The sequence below is a fragment of the Sodiomyces alkalinus genome (genome assembly GCF_003711515.1).
Source record: "Sodiomyces alkalinus F11 unplaced genomic scaffold SODALscaffold_4, whole genome shotgun sequence".
NCBI classification, from domain to species: Eukaryota; Fungi; Ascomycota; class Sordariomycetes; order Glomerellales; family Plectosphaerellaceae; genus Sodiomyces; species Sodiomyces alkalinus.
Genome location: NW_021167082.1, coordinates 2,070,756 through 2,080,814, shown reverse-complemented (window position 1 = coordinate 2,080,814; position 10,059 = coordinate 2,070,756). Strand labels below are relative to the sequence as shown.

General features: G+C 47.5%; 4 protein-coding genes across 4 annotated transcripts; 3 read left to right on the top strand and 1 right to left on the bottom strand.

Moving 5' to 3' along the window:
* The first annotated feature begins 3,605 nt into the window (after positions 1-3,605).
* Positions 3,606-5,342, top strand: SODALDRAFT_332870 (putative DNA repair protein Nse1). Its single transcript, XM_028611823.1, has one exon. The coding sequence runs from the start codon at positions 3,877-3,879 to the stop codon at positions 4,861-4,863; it is 987 nt and encodes a 328-aa protein (XP_028467233.1). The 5' UTR covers positions 3,606-3,876; the 3' UTR covers positions 4,864-5,342.
* A 623-nt stretch (positions 5,343-5,965) lies between these two features.
* SODALDRAFT_339754 (hypothetical protein) lies at positions 5,966-7,284 on the top strand (the record flags this gene model as incomplete). Its single annotated transcript, XM_028612881.1, has 2 exons — positions 5,966-6,929; positions 7,019-7,284. The coding sequence occupies 2 exons, from the start codon at positions 5,966-5,968 to the stop codon at positions 7,282-7,284; spliced, it is 1,230 nt and encodes a 409-aa protein (XP_028467232.1).
* On the top strand, positions 7,194-7,830 carry SODALDRAFT_159256 (hypothetical protein). The gene is made up of 2 exons (XM_028606924.1): positions 7,194-7,598; positions 7,664-7,830. The coding sequence occupies exons 1-2, from the start codon at positions 7,387-7,389 to the stop codon at positions 7,785-7,787; spliced, it is 336 nt and encodes a 111-aa protein (XP_028467231.1). The 5' UTR covers positions 7,194-7,386; the 3' UTR covers positions 7,788-7,830.
* SODALDRAFT_294892 (hypothetical protein) lies at positions 7,512-9,922 on the bottom strand. Its single transcript, XM_028608767.1, has 2 exons — positions 9,234-9,922; positions 7,512-9,161 (listed from the first exon to the last, which is right to left on the bottom strand). Exons 1-2 carry the CDS (start codon positions 9,773-9,775, stop codon positions 7,874-7,876), a joined length of 1,830 nt encoding a protein of 609 aa, XP_028467230.1. The 5' UTR covers positions 9,776-9,922; the 3' UTR covers positions 7,512-7,873.
* Between the last annotated feature and the right edge of the window lie 137 nt (positions 9,923-10,059).

Below are 10,059 nucleotides of genomic sequence, written 5' to 3'. Positions count from 1 at the left end.
CAGGGGTTTTTATCTATTAACGGTTTCCCCTCGAGAATTAGAGAAGGACTATTGCCTAGGTGGCTAGCCTAGCTTAGCTAAGCGAGAACAGCGTAATAAATAATAATATTATTAGTAGTATCCTTAGTATCGGAGAGGTTCCTTAGAGTATTAAAGGTGCCTCTCCTAACTCTATGCTTTATAGTAGAGGATTATAGGCTGTTTATATTACTAAGAACCGCCCTTAGAGCCTTTACGAAGTCGTTAATCGTTAGTTTATTATCCGTAATCTTATCGTAGTTATTAACTAGGTAATTATTACTTTATTCCTAAGTAATAGGTCTAATAGCTTTTAACACGTCTTCCGCGTAATAGTCCGCGCTTAATAGCTCTAAAACGCCTATATATTTCTGGTATATTATCGCTATTTTCTAGCTTATAACCCACCCGTCTATATCCTTAGGTATAGCCTTTATAGGCGTAGTGTATTATCGGTATAGGACTAAGGCTTCCTTCTAAAGGTCTATAAGGGTTAGTTATACGTACGCGTGGAGAAAAGTAATCTAGGCTTATAGGTTATTTACGGTAATATCCTATAGCTAGGCGAGGAGGTTATATAATATAGTATCAACGGTCTCTTTAATATATAAGTATACCTTAGTAAACTCCTTTTACTATACTTCGTAATTAGCCTTTTCCTAGCGGTATACACGATAATCTTATAGGTAGCGCGTACGCTCCTTTTCGGAGAGGTTATCGATAGACGTAGGCGTCTTAGTCGGTGGTTCTTTTATTACGGCCGTAGCCTTCCGGCGAGCGGCTATTTTTTTCTTACCGGCGGCCGTGGCCTCTATAGTACCGGCTATAGTAGCTATAGCGGCGGCGGTGTCTATAGCCTTTATAGCCTTATCGCTCTTTAGCGTAATAGTAGAAGATGTAGTAGCCGTGGCCGTGGCCTCCTCCGCGTTTAGGTCTATAATAAGGGCTTTATATTTACGAATATTAGGTGGAATAGGCTTAAGGAGTAGGTAGGTATCGGCCTCCTTATCGCTTAGCTTTAGATTAAGATAGTTATTCTAGTAGGAGGTAGATTTACCGCGTATGGCGTGCTCCTATATTACTTGATCCCTTTAGTTAATAAGGGTAGTAGCGGCCGCCTTCTATTCGGCGTTAGATATATTAGAAGATATCTTTACTAGTTTAGTATTTATCGGTTAGTTAATTAATAGATAGGTTAATTAATCTCTTAATTACTCTGATTAGGTTAATAATAGTTCTTTAAGAGTGTTTATATAAATATAATTACTTTTTATAGTAGAATAGGGGTAGCCTTATTAATATCTATCGTTTAGGCGTTATAAACCGGGCTTATAACTATCGTATATTAAATAGCACTTATATAATTAACTTAGTAGAGTAAAAATCTTATATATATATATTATAGTAAGTTATATCTCTAAGAGTCCTTTATACCCTTAATTTAGGTAGTGAAGACTCTATTATAGGTATTATATTATTTAGATCCTATCCGGTCTTTTCCGGTATCTGCCCCTATTATATCCTGATACCCGAGGTCCCCTATATCCAAAGCCCTTAGTTATAGCGTGGATCCCCCCTGGATCCCCTATAGACCACGTCGTAGTCCGTGTGCCTATACGATAACTTTGCTCTAAAGCCCTAAAGTAAAGAGTATAGTTATATCTATTAACCTAAATACTAGATTTCTGTAATAACGCCTTTTAAATAATATTTGTATAAACCCCTTTAACTATAGCTACTTTCTTTAGCGTTAAATTATGCTTTATATCCCCCGATATATTCTTGAAAATCTCTTAAAGTACCCGTGTACTATATCTAAGGATTAGAAAGATTATTATACCCGTTTTAATAAAGTCTCTATTAGTAGGCTAAAAAGAATTAGGCTTTAGAAGATCTATAGAATTAACTATATAGAAGGCACTATAGTTATCTAGCAGAGTCCTCTTCGAGAGTAAATATATATCCGCCGTAATTATCGTAAACACACTATATACTTTAGAACTATCCTTAAATAGCTTTAGGTCTATATAAACCGTAATAACGTATCCTAAATACTTTTTCGAGTTTTCCGAGTTACTAATCTACCTTTTATCTACTAGCTATTTATAAAGTGCGCTTTACTATAGCTTTTATAGTTCTTTAATTATCTTATTGTGTTAGTCTTTAGTAGGCTTAGAAAGCTTCCTAAACGCTTTACCTATAAAAGAGAACTTAAGTAAACGATAATCCTTTATTTTATAAGCGTGCTATTTACGCTTATAAGGGTAGCTTTAAACTTTTTTAGGTTAATCCGACTAGTTTCCGAGGGCTATATATACTCCTATACTATTTTTAGTATTACTTTAGAGTTATTAATATAGTTAAGGAACGATTAACCGGTATATAAAAGATCTGGTATTTTATTACTAAGCTTAGCCTTACTAACTTTAAGTATCTTAGATATAGATTACTCCGGAGCGTATCTTTTAACTACTTAAACGAAATCGCGACTTATAAGAACCTTATTTACTTCCGTTTAACTATAGTTTTTAGCTTATATTAGTTATTTAATCTAATCTTCGTACTAAACCTTAGGCTTTTTAGTACCGCTTTACGCGGTATAGAGGATAGCTTAATCATTATTCTAGATTATTATAAAGATAGTTAGCTTAGATAAGGCGTATTTATATTAAAGAGCTCGGAGTAGCTAATAAAAAGAGAACCGATTATTCCGAACCGAGGATATAAGACCCTAGGCCTTAGTTTTCTTAATAGCTTCCGAAACCGCGATCTTAAACCTAGATAGATTCGTGGTCTTACGAAGAAGCGATAAGATAACTTTAAGCTTTTTAGTAGTAGGCTAAAATTCCTTTTTCCTTAAAACGGAGTTTTAGAGTACTTTATCGAAAGCTTTATTAAGAGTATCCTAAGAAGATTCGATTATTTATCCGGCGGATATAGTTCGAGTAAGCTTCTTACGAATAGATTACTCGGAAACGGGTAAGATCTCCGGTAAAATATTATTAAAGCGATTAAGGCTATTAGGATTAAGTATATACTATATCTTTAGAGTACGGGCAGAACCGCGTATAGCTAAGAACTAATCGATCTAATATCCTGAGTATTAGAGCTTCGGAATATTAGATACGTTAACTATATAATCGAGTTAAAGAGAGAGGACTATAGCTTAGAAAGGGGAAAAGAAGTAGTATAGAGACGTATAAGGGTTAGGGGTTAAAAAGAGTTAGAGGAAGAAAACTATAGCTTAGAAAACTATTCATAAGTAACGGAAATTACTAGTATGAATATTACCCGGGCTTATAACTATCACGAATAAAGGGCGAATAGCTAGCTAAAGTTATAAAGAAGAGTGGAGAAAAGGAGGATTAGATTACCTTATAGGCCTCCTATAAAAGCCTATAATATAGTTCTAGAAAGCTCCTTATATATAGACTTTCTTTAACTAATTAGATCCCTTTATTCTGCTTACCTTACTAAGCCTCGTAAGAAAACAAACTAAGGATACACAAAGACTAAGGTAAGCACGAGGTCAGATACTATAAGCTAAGCGTGGCTAGCCCTGTAATCTCAACAAGAATCCATCTTGACCCTTGCCTTTTATTAAGGTAAGTACCTAAGGTAGGTACTTTTCGTGGTCGTGTTTGCCTCTTCCTGATTGGCCCAAAGGAAGCCTGACCATCCCTCGCCGGAACGCGTTAATCAAGTCGTTGCCACACGCGTTCAGCATCACCTCTCTGTCGACGTTACTTCGTGCGAGCTTCTTCAGCCACCAAGGCTAAAGACATCCTCGACAACTGAATCTCGGAGCGAAGACCGAGAAGTTCGAAAAAGAAAAAAGAAAAGAAAAACAAATCCGCCATGATCCCCATCCCGCAAGACTACAACCACGGCCACCGAGCCTTCCTGCAGTCCTTTATGGGCCGGGGAACATTATCATACGAGGACGCGAGGCCGATCCTCGCCGCAATTTTCACCATCGAGGAGAATGAGCCGGTGACTCCAGATCAGGTCACACGGGAGGACTTCGACTCGTACATAGAGGCTGCATCGAACGCCATCTCGTTTTTCGACTACGAGATTAGGAGTACCGTGCACCAAGTCACCAAGAAGCCTCTCTTCGTTCTCGTTAACACCACATCGGACCCAATGACGCGCCTAGCTACGACGTATACGGCCGAAGAAATCAGTTTCGTCAGGCGCATGCTCGACGCCATGTTCGACTCGTACAACACACCACGCATGGAGGTCATGTCCCTGAGCGAGATGGATGCGATCAAGCTGGCCAGGCCATCCCCGCGGCGCAATAACGGGGAAGACGTAGACGGCGAGGGGCCCGATGGAACGCAGGCGCGAACCCAGTCCACCGATAGGGGCCTGAAACACAGCGAGGTGGAGAAGATGCTAGCCAAACTGGTCGGCGAAGGTTGGCTCGAGAAATCAGCGATAGGGCGCTATTCCCTCAGTCCAAGGGCGCTGGTGGAGCTGAGGACGTGGCTGGTAGACTCCTTCAACGACCCGGAGGCCGCACCGGGCGAGTGGCAGCGGATCAAATTCTGCGAGGCCTGCAGGAGCATTGTCACGCACGGGCAGCGGTGCGCGGAAAGGGACTGTACCGTACGCCTCCACGATATCTGCGAGGAGGCTTTTTGGAGGACGCAGCGGGCCAAGAAATGCCCGCGGTGTTCGACCGAGTGGACGGGCCAGAAGTTCGTGGGCGAGCGGGCTGTGACAACCACCGAAGCCTATCAAAGAGCTCGGAGGAACGGTCACCGCAGAAGCCAAAGGGGCGAGGCAGATGGCAACAGGGACAGTGGCGAGGACAGCGACGGTCGCGGAGAAGAGTGAGGCGTTAAAGAAAGAAAGAAACAAAAGAGAAAAATAAAGATGGCGCGCCGTATCAAATGGTCTTCAAAGCCTGGCTGCAACGGTGGACTAATACGTGGAAGAAAGAAACCCGGCCACATGCACACCCTTACACCTACGGAATAGCAGTTTCTGCGGCGGAGTCGACCATGGTTTCATGGACGACCAGCTCGACGAAGCCGAGCAAGCCAACCCAGCCTGTGGAGGCCCCTAGGTGTTTAAAGGATTATCGTCTCGTCACAGTCCCATTATTGGGGAGAGATGTGGAGGAGACATATGGTGACTGCTTGGACTTCTCAATGCATAAGCCAGTTCAAATGCAGGGTTGGTTGGACCTCGGAAGTCGATGGCGGCGGTTGCAGTGGTCACTGCAGTGGTCCTGCAGGGTAGCGAAGATCTCCAACCCGCCATACCGCTACACCAATGAGGGTCCAGGAAAAGTACCTGTTGTGGGGCATTTTGGGGGGGAGGGAGGGAGGGAGGAGACACCAGGTCGTTTGTGTGGGCGAATGACATCATCTGCTCATACCGGACAGCCGTCCGTAAGGTACCTTAGGTACTTAACATGTACCTGCTCGTACGTTGTACATCATGGCTGGCCACAGTGATGCGTGCGCGTAACTCGGGTGGCTGAGCGAGCTCCCTCCCTCCCTCTCTCCGCCATGAGAGTGATAGGTACCTCAAACACGACAAGTCGGGCCAAGCGCCTAGCAAAACGACCCCAGAAAAGAGAGATGCTAATAAAAGACAAACGCCACCTTTGACGACTAGAAACGCTGTTTTCGCCTTTCATCTCTCCATTCTCCCTCTGGCTGGTCTTATTCCCTTTTCCCTCGTCGACAGTCCCAACCTCTTTGACCGACTCGTTTATTTCTCCTTTTCTGCTGTACGCCGGAGCTGCAACTTTCCTAGCGAAGTTCTAGCGAAGAGGACATAAATATCATCCCACCGCCACTTCATTCCTGTTGTCATCTTCCAGCGACTTACAAGTCCTGCCGTCGCAATCAGCGGGCAAAATTCATATCAAGCTCCTTACCTTGACTTTTCTCACTCTTCTTACTCTTCTTTCGACACAGCCATCAAAATGTTGGAGTACATGAGCTATCAGAAGTACAAGAAGTACAAGGATAAGAAAGAGGCGAAAGAAGCAGAGGAGAAAGCCAGGAACAACGGTAGGCTGCCCGAGCCGAAACTAGATGCTCCTGGGCCTGTCCTATCAAGCGACGACGAGGCGTTTCTGGAAGCCATACTGTCCAGCTCCGACGAGGGTCTTCCTCCTCCTCTTCCAATGCGCCCGACTTTTGATCGCTCTTCATACTCGGACAACTCATATCTGCATTCCGACTCGCGTGACAGGATGAGCGATGACGTCGCCAGCACCAGCGCCAGTACGACTACCGCCACCAAATCCAAAACCAAAGAAAAAGAGAAGGTGAAGAAGAAGCGCACTTCACACAATCCGATTTCCTTCCTCCTCAACCGCAAAGACAGGGAAAAGGACATGCAACTCGTCCCCGTCGTACCGCTCGAAGAGGCGGACCGAGAGCGCGAAGACCTGAGCCGCGTCCTCGAGGACCTCAACCTCAGCGCCAAGAACAACAAGGCGTTCGCCCTGTCCGCCGAGTCCAACGAACTGGTCCGGAAGTTCACCCTCGTTCTGAAGGACCTTGTCAACGGCGTCCCCACCGCCATCGACGACTTGAAAAACCTCATCGAGGATCGTGACGGCACCTTGAAGAAGAATTACGACAAGTTGCCCTCCAGCATGAAGAAGCTCGTGGCCCAGCTGCCCGACAAGGTGTCCGAAAATATGGGACCCGAGTTTATGGCCGCCGCTGCCAGGGGCCATGGCTTGAAGGCCGACGAGGTTCCCCAAGGCAGCTCCATGAAAGACGCCGCCAAGTCTCTTTTCATGCCCAAGAACCTGCAAGACATACTCACGAAGCCCACTGCCATCATTGGCATGCTGAAGTCCATCGTCAGCTTCCTCAAGCTCCGCTGGCCTGCCTTTATCGGCGTTAATGTGGTTTGGAGCGTGGCAATATTTCGTATGTCCCCCTGCGTCCTTTTTCCCTTTCACCTTTTTTTTCATCTTCTCATTGCCGCTCGGAATTACTAACGCAACACCTACCTCTAGTCCTGTTACTCGTGCTTTGGTATTGCCATAAGCGCGGACGCGAGGTGCGTCTTGAGCGCGAGAGATCAGCACAAAGCATCGACGGTCGCAGTCGCGTGGAAGAGCTTCCCGACGACCCGATGCTTCCTGCTCCCTCGTCGCGGAGATCTTCTCGTGGCAGCGACTCCACTCGCAGGAGTTCTCGCCACCATAGCGGTACCAACACCCCTAGGATTGACGAGAATTCTGTCCGTGCAGGCCCCCGGCGCCGCCATACTCAGAGATAAAAAGACGACATGACTCCATCATGACACTTGGCTCTCTTTGGTCTGGGTTGGGCGGAAAAGGATACCTCTCATAGATGATACCGTCTTTGTAGATTTTATTGCATGGGAAGCATTTCTGCTGGTTTTTTTTTATGGTCTTTTTGGGGGTATATCACTGGGTCAGTCACAGGCCATGACTGGCTGATTTTTGGTTTGTCTGCGTATCTGGACTTTGACGAGGACATAATGGCAGTAACGAGTTATGACATTTTCTTTGCTAATCTCTTTGAATACATGAGATATATTACAAGACCATTCTCCGTCCTAAACTTCAGGTACCGTTCGTCTCTGTCATAGTCGTGAGACACAACAACGCCGAATATGCTGATTTACCTCCCAGGGTATCTTCAAACAGGGCGGTGGACAAAAAAAAACCCCCAGGAATAAAAAGAAAAAGAAAAAGAAAAAGAAAAAGAAAAAGAAAAAGAAAAAGAAAAAGAAAAAGAAAAAGACGAGACAGATAATACAAGTAGGACCCGGTCCCACCCCTTAAACCCCTTGCCATGCGCAGCTTGCTCGTACATAACGTTTATACATCTGACATAGACATCTAGTCATCCTGAACAACTTCTTTGATTTCCTCTCCCCCCGGCGCCATACCGGTGGAGTCGGGCTTGGATCCATCCCGACCTGATCGGTCAATGACCTTGGCACCGTCCTGCATCCAAAAGTCAACCTCGTCGATAATATCGAACACGATATCTTCGACAATCTGCTCGGTATACCGCTCCGATACAGGGCGCAGAGCCGCGAGACCAGTAGTAGCAGTAGCAGGAGGAGTAGCGGAGGAAGCTGCTCCGTTTGGCCCTTCGTACCCAGGTGGCGGGTACCAGAAATCGGGCCCAAAGTTGACCTCTGCGGCGCCGCCGCGGAATACGCTGACGGCAGGATAATAACCGAGTGTTCCATCGTCGAGACCCTCGCGGGCGCCTGGAGCAGGAAGGGGCCTAGATGCCGGCGGGAGGAAGGCGAGAAGGTTCTCAAAAAGGGTCCCCATGAACACGCCATTCTTGTAAACCTTGATGTATGAGCCCGGCAGAGTCCGGAGGGCAGGAATAGAATGGGTGGGGTGCGGGTTTGCCTCCGTAGACGAGGCCATGGCGGTGCCAGATCCCGAGCCAGAGGAGGTAACAACTGGGGAGGGGTTCATGAGGTCCTCGAGCTCCCTCGTAGTGTGGTAGTCGATCTTCTCAAAATAGATATGCGCCTTGAACCGGATCGGGATGCGGTCGCGTACAATGTTGGGCGCCTCAGCGGTACGTTCGCCGTAGTTTTCGCCTATGCCCTGTACCGAGTCGATGCCCGCGTTGTATTGGCCGGTGATGACCTTGCGGTGCAGGCGCTCCGAAGGCAGCTGAATCTCCAAGCCGAGCACGTCGCCCTCGCAGAGATCCTCGCCCGGCGGGAAGAAGGGCTTGGGGCGCGACATGTAGACCTTCTGACCCATCTTATCGCGGAGGCCGTAGCTATACGCGTCGAAACCGACAGGGGCGTCGACGGACGCCTCGCGCCGGGCAAAGCCCATGCGCACGTGTCCGTGTGGTTCGGGTTCGCCATTTCCGGCGTCGTTCTGCTGCGGCCGTAGAATTCCCCTTGTTATCTTGCATTCCCAAAAAAAGCGACCCTCACGGATGGCCACGTTGGCGCGTGTCATGCGGAAACCTTTCTCTGTAGTAACGTGGCGGCCTGACTGGTCGAAGAACATATGGGTGGCCGAGTCCTCGAAGCTGAGATGCGGCCCGTACGGCTCGGGTTCGGTCTGACGGTAGAAGAGAGAAGAGGGGAAGGCGGGGTCGGCTATGCAGTGGGTGTAGTGATAACTCTTTTTGTTGTAGACACTGTCGAGGGAGGGCACCACCAGTAAGCCATGGGCTCCGAAGACTTCCTTTGCCGCAAGAGGCAAAACTTACTGGTCCGATGTCTCGAAGAACTCAATCTTCCCTCCGCCTTCGAGGGCCGGGACGTCATGGTGATGGATGAAGACGGGGCCTCTAGCAGGATCGAAGTCTATCTGTTTCGCTGGTGGCAGCTTATACCGCAGAGGGCTCGACTCACTCGGGTCTTCCTGGACTGCTAACAAGTTCTGACTGTGTTTCCCGTATTTGGGGTCCGGTGTCGCACGACTGCTGTCTATGCCCTTCGACTCTCGCTTCTTGAACGTGTCTTTCTTGGTACGCTTTGAGGGCATCTGCATCTCGTCGATGGTTTGCGACTGCGATGGCGGTTGAAGTTGTACCTTGGGCGTGGCTCGAGCTTCTGGATTGAGAGGAGAAGGTATACATGGACTGTGGTCTTCATCTAGCGTTCGCTTCTGTGGGATAGACGAAGCCGGAGAAGAAGAGCGAGCGGTGGCAGCAGCAGCAGCAGCCGCAGCAGCCGTAGCAGTGGCAGTGGCCGCCTGAAGACCGCTCGCGGCTGCCTCGTGGGACATGGCTCCTGCCTCTGAGCCCATGGTCGCGTGAGGTTGTTCAGAGTATTATTGGGCCGAGGAGGTGATGCGAATAGGAGGAGACGTTTGCTTTCATCTAAGAAGAAATGGAGCGGAATTGCAATTGCTGTCAGCACGCCTAGCAGCTAGCTGTGTAGGTATACAGAGCTCTCGGACTTGTTCGACGACACACGGTGTAGTAATAAGGTACGTATGAGTATCTACCTACGTACATTCCACGCGAAGGTACCTACCTTGTGTACTCCGTAGACCTAGAAGGTAGTGGGGCAGCAGCAAGCGCCCCCCCC

Coding starts and splice junctions, on each gene's coding strand:
- SODALDRAFT_159256 (XM_028606924.1), top strand. CDS start 7,387: ATGGGAAGCATTTCTGCTGGTTTTTTTTTATGGTCTTTTTGGGGGTAT. Junction 7,599..7,663: donor TTCTCCGTCCTAAACTTCAG/GTACCGTTCGTC, acceptor TTTACCTCCCAG/GGTATCTTCAAACAGGGCGG.
- SODALDRAFT_332870 (XM_028611823.1), top strand. CDS start 3,877: ATGATCCCCATCCCGCAAGACTACAACCACGGCCACCGAGCCTTCCTG.
- SODALDRAFT_294892 (XM_028608767.1), bottom strand. CDS start 9,775: ATGGGCTCAGAGGCAGGAGCCATGTCCCACGAGGCAGCCGCGAGCGGT. Junction 9,162..9,233: donor TTCTTCGAGACATCGGACCA/GTAAGTTTTGCC, acceptor CTCCCTCGACAG/TGTCTACAACAAAAAGAGTT.